This window comes from Nerophis lumbriciformis, linkage group LG15 (genome assembly GCF_033978685.3).
Source record: "Nerophis lumbriciformis linkage group LG15, RoL_Nlum_v2.1, whole genome shotgun sequence".
Taxonomy (NCBI): Eukaryota; Metazoa; Chordata; class Actinopteri; order Syngnathiformes; family Syngnathidae; genus Nerophis; species Nerophis lumbriciformis.
The window spans coordinates 24,078,780-24,085,000 of record NC_084562.2 but is presented as its reverse complement, the minus strand read 5'-3'; the positions used below and the strand labels follow the sequence as shown (position 1 = coordinate 24,085,000).

The following is a 6,221-nucleotide window of genomic DNA, read 5'->3' as shown; positions in this document are numbered from 1 at the left end:
TGTTAAAGTTAGGGATTTTGAGATTTCTGATCGTTTGCAAGGGCACCAAAGGGACATCTGTGTGAGTGCATGTTGGCATAGCAGTGAGTACAGTTGTTGTTATTGTTTTGTCTTGTTAATGAAGGGAGCGCTGATCCATCACTTTTTATATTTTTCTATAAACATATCATTAATTTTTATAAACATATTTCATAAAAAAATATATATAATTCATTTTTTTATAAACCTATAATTAATTTTTATAAACATAATACATTTTCTTATAAACATAATTCATATTTTATAAACATACTTCATTTTTATAAACATACAATTTATTTTTTACAAATATATTATTTTTTATAAACATAGTATTCATTTTTAGAAACATATTTCATGATAAAAAAAATATAATAAATTTTTTATAAACAATTAATTTTCTTATAAACATATAATTCATATTTTATAAACATAATTCCTTTTTATAAACATAGAATTTATTTTTATAAACTTATAATTCAATTTAAAAAAATAATTAATTTAAAAATTATTTTTTTATATAAATATAATTCATTTTTATAAACCTAATAATTTTTTTATAAATGTAATTCATTTTTATTAACCTATAACTAATTTTGTTAAAATGTATAATTCTTTTTTTTTTTATTATATCATGAATTTTCTTTAAACATATAATTCATATTTTTATAAAAATCATTCTTTTTTTATAAACATATAATACATTTTTTTGAATATATAATTCCCTTTTTTTACAAACATATAATTTATTTTTATAAACATAATTAATTTTTTAGAAACTTATAATTTATTTTTACAAACATAATTCAATTTAAAAAACACATAATTAATTTAAAAATATATATAATTTATTTTTTATAAAAATATAATTCATTTTTATAAACATATTTTTTTTATTAACGTAATTAATTTTTATTAACCTATAATTCATTTTTTTAAACGTATAATCCATTTTTTTTTAAATCTATCATTAATTTTCTTTAAACATATAATTCTTTTTTTTAATAAACATTCATTTTTTTATAAACATAATTAATCTTTATAAACATATAACTCATTTTCTATAAACATATAATTCATTTTGTAAAAACATATCCATTTTAAAACATAGTTCATTTTTTATACACAATTTTTTTTATAAACATATTTCTTTTTTTTTTAAACAATTCATTTTTTTATAAACATATAATATATATTTTTTTTAATATATAATTCCCTTTTTATACAAACATATCGTTCATATTTATAGGCATAATTCATTTTTTAGAAACGTATCATTTATTTTTACAAACATATAATTCAATTTAAAAAACATATAATTCATTTAAAAATATATATAATTTATTTTTTACAAAAATATAATTCATTTTTATAAACATAGAATTTATTTTTATAAACTTATAATTCAATTTAAAAAAATAATTAATTTAAAAATTATTTTTTTATATAAATATAATTCATTTTTATAAACCTAATAATTTTTTTATAAATGTAATTCATTTTTATTAACCTACAATTAATTTTGTTAAAATGTATAATCCATTTTTTTTTTAAATATATCATGAATTTTCTTTAAACATATAATTCATATTTTTATAATAATCATTCTTTTTTTATAAACATTTTTTTTTTATAAACATATAATAAAAAATGTTTTTGAATATGTAATTCCCTTTTTTTACAAACATATAATTCATTTTTATAAGCATAATTCATTTTTTAGAAACTTATCATTTATTTTTACAAACATATAATTCAGTTTAAAAAACATATAATTCATTTAAAAATATATATAATTTATTTTTTACAAAAATATAATTCATTTTTATAAACATATTTTTTAATAAACGTAATTAATTTTTATTAACCTATAATTCATTTTTTTAAACGTATAATCAATTTTTTTTAAATCTATCATTCATTTTCTTTAAACATATAATTCTTTTTTTTTTAATAAACATTCATTTTTTATAAACATAATTCATCTTTATAAACATATAACTCATTTTCTATAAACATATAATTCATTTTGTAAAAACATATCCATTTTAAAACATTAAAATTAATTAATGTTTTTATGAACATAATTCATTTTTTATACACATAATTTTTTTATAAACATATTTCTTTTTTTTTTTAAACAATTCATTTTTTTATAAACATGATAATTTTTTTTTTTAAATATATAATTCCCTTTTTATACAAACATATCATTCATATTTATAGGCATAATTCATTTTTTAGAAACGTATCATTTATTTTTACAAACATATAATTCAATTTAAAGAACATATCATTCATTTAAAAATATGTATAATTTATTTTTTATAAAAATATAATTCATTTTTTATAAACATAATATTTTTTTTATAAACGTAATTAATTTTTATTAACCTATAATTCATTTTTTTAAACGTATACTCCATTTTTTTTTAAATCTATCATTAATTTTCTTTAAACATATATATATATTTTTTTTTAATAAACATTAATTTTTTTATAAACATAATTCATCTTTATAAACATATAACTCATTTTCTATAAACATATAATTCATTTTGTAAAAACATATCCATTTTAAAACATTAAAATTAATTAATGTTTTTATGAACATAATTCATTTTTTATACACAATTTTTTTATAAACATATTTCATTTTTTTTTAAACAATTCATTTTTTTATAAACATATACTAATTTTTTTTTTTTAATATATAATTCCCTTTTTATACAAACATATCATTCATAGGCATAATTCATTTTTTAGAAACGTATCATTTATTTTTACAAACATATAATTCAATTTAAAGAACTTATCATTCATTTAAAAATATGTATAATTTATTTTTTATAAAAATATAATTCATTTTTATAAACATATTTTTTTTATAAACGTAATTAATTTTTATTAACCTATAATTCATTTTTTTAAACGTATAATCCTTTTTTTTTTAATCTATCATTAATTTTCTTTAAACATATATATATATATTTTTTTTTTAATAAACATTCATTTTTTTTATAAACATAATTCATCTTTATAAACATATAACTCATTTTCTATAAACATATAATTCATTTTGTAAAAACATATCCATTTTAAAACATTAATATTAATTAATGTTTTTATAAACATAATTCATCTTTATAAACATATAACTCATTTTCTATAAACATATAATTCATTTTGTAAAAACACATCCATTTTAAAACATTAAAATTAATTGTTTTTATGAACATAATTCATTTTTTATACACATAATTTTTTTATAAACATATTTCTTTTTTTTTTTAAACAATTCATTTTTTTATAAACATATAATAAATTTTTTTTAAACATAATTCATTTTCTTAAAACATATAATTCTTTTTTTTTTTTACAAACATATAATTCATTTTTTAGAAACTTATGATACATTTTTTTAGAAACTATTTTATCATAAAAGTTGGCTGTAACCCCTCTCCGATGCAGATCACACACAATGTGTGTGTGTGTGTGTGTGTGTGTGTGTGTGTGTGTGTGTGTGTGTGTGTGTGTGTGTGTGTGTGTGTGTTTTTTTTGGATTGTGTGTGCGTGCAGTAGGGTCTGGTTGCATTGTGTGTGTCATTACGTGTTGTAGTGTATGTTTGTGTGCGTGTAGTAGTGTGTGTTAGTATAATAGTATATGTGTGTGTGTGTTTAGCAGTGTTTTTGTTGTACAGTAGTGTGTGTTGTGTTCTTCCATGCTCTGTGTGTGTGTGTGTTCTTGCTAATAAGGTGCAAAGTGTAAATCGAGTCAGTTTACTTTCACTTTGCCAACATTTCACTTCTTGCTTTTTGTCTCTGCTGTGACTGATGATTCTCCATCATGTGCAACATTGCACTTCCATCTTGTAACTTCATGTCTCCTCTTAACTATTAACTCCTCTGCTTGCGTCCATCTAACCAGCTGGCGTGCGTTACACAATTCCACGTCACTCGGTCGCACAAACACGCTCACAACTTTGCGTGTCTTCTTCCTGGCAGAAAACAAGACGGCCCCTGTGCAGAGGTCTCGCTCTCGCCGCGACGTCGCCGCCTGCCCGACGGGGGCCAAGGCCCCGCCCACCAAGGGGTGTGGCGTCCCTGCGGCCTCAGGAGGCGGAGTCACAGGCAGGTGCACAAAGACGGCAGGAGGGGAGAGAGACGTGGGTGGACTTGCAGGGATGGATGATGGAGGGGAAGGAGACCATGTGACGTGTCCAGGGGTCTCAGCAGGGATCCGGGGGTCACCTGGTAAGGAGTCTGACCTGGAAACTCTGCTGGCTAAACTCAGGTCTTTGTAGGGAACACACAAGTCTAAAGTCAGGTCCTTGAAGGAAACACACAAGTCTAAAGTCAGGTCCTTGAAGGAAACACACAAGTCTAAAGTCAGGTCCTGGTAGGAAACAGAAGAGTTTGGAGGAAAACCTGCAATAAGTCAGAGATCATCTTCATAAAATGTGCATACTGGCTTTGAAAGTATAACAGAAATATAAAATCAAATCCATATCAATTAAATGTTTATAAAAAAATTAATCAAGTTGTGCACAATTCAAAACTTTTCACTTCAAAAGGATGACGCACAAAAAAAGTGAATTCTCGTCCAAATTGTGATTCTTGTTCATCACAACTCTAAATCCATTCATACTTTTCAAAAATCGATTAGAAAAATGTAGTTTTTATTTTTATCTTGTCAATTTATATACATAAACAAATATATAGAAATAAATATGTATATTTATAATAATATCTATATATTAAATATATATTTTATATACAGTATACCGTGTGTGTGTGTGTGTGTGTATGTATATATAAATATGTACGTATATATATATATATATATATATATGTGATATATATGTATACATATATATACACACATATATATATATATATATATATAATATATATACACATATATATATAGTATATATATATATATATATACATACACACATATATATATATATATATATATACATACACCCATATATATATATATATATATATATATATATATGTGTGTGATATATATATATATATGTATACATATATATACACATATATATATATACACACATATATACACACATATATATATATATACATATATATGTATACATATATATCACATATATATATATACATATATATATATACATACACACATATATATATATATATATACATATATATATATATACATATATATATATATATATATATATATATATGTGTGTGATATATATATATGTATATATATATATATATATATATATATACACATATATATATATATAATATATACACACACATATATATGTATATATATGTATACATATATATCACATATATATTTTTACATATATATATATATATATATACATACACACATATATATATATATATATACATACACATATATATATATATATATATATGTGTGTGATATATATGTATACATATATACACATATATATGTGTGATATATATGTATACATATATACACATATATATATATATATATATATATATATATATATGCACACACATACACACCGATACATACATGCATAAAAATACATATATATTTATATTTGAAAATACATATATGTATATGTGTATATATATATATATATATACAGTATATATATATATATACACACACACACACACACCCATACATACATGAATAAAAATACATATATGTATGTGTGTATGTATATATATATATATATATATATATATATATATATATATATGTTTATTTATACATATATATGTATGTGTGTATGTATATGTATATATATGTATATAACATTTTCATACATTTTTTATAAATAAGAATCTATTTGTCATTTTTGAAGCCCATCACCATGTGACAAGAAAGAGTTTTTCCAATCTGTAACCAGTTTTGAAACAGTTTCATTACAATTATTGCACCAATTAACACAATGGAATCATCACACCAGGTACCCGAATCATTCAGTTCACACTCTGACCGATTGAGTTTCTAATCGTATTAAATATTCGGAACGCAAGTACTTACGATTTAATTTGATTCCAACTCTTGGGGTGACTATTCAACTCCTAATCCATTCTCGATCCAAACTCATTCTCACAAAATATTATTTCCTCCAAGAATTTTGACAATTTTGAATCGATTCAGTTTCCTAACTCAAAAAATTACGATTCCGATG

General features: G+C 20.9%; 1 protein-coding gene across 1 annotated transcript in view; it reads left to right on the top strand.

Annotated features, from left to right (window-relative positions):
- The window catches only part of LOC133615853 (protein diaphanous homolog 3-like), a 394,852-nt gene extending 390,060 nt beyond the window's left edge, over positions 1-4,792 (top strand). The window contains exon 29 of the mRNA XM_061974703.2: positions 4,024-4,792. Within this exon, the coding sequence (XP_061830687.2) occupies positions 4,024-4,322 (299 nt within the window). The 3' untranslated portion in view covers positions 4,323-4,792. The remainder of the gene's footprint in view (positions 1-4,023) is intronic.
- The last annotated feature ends 1,429 nt before the right edge of the window (positions 4,793-6,221 follow it).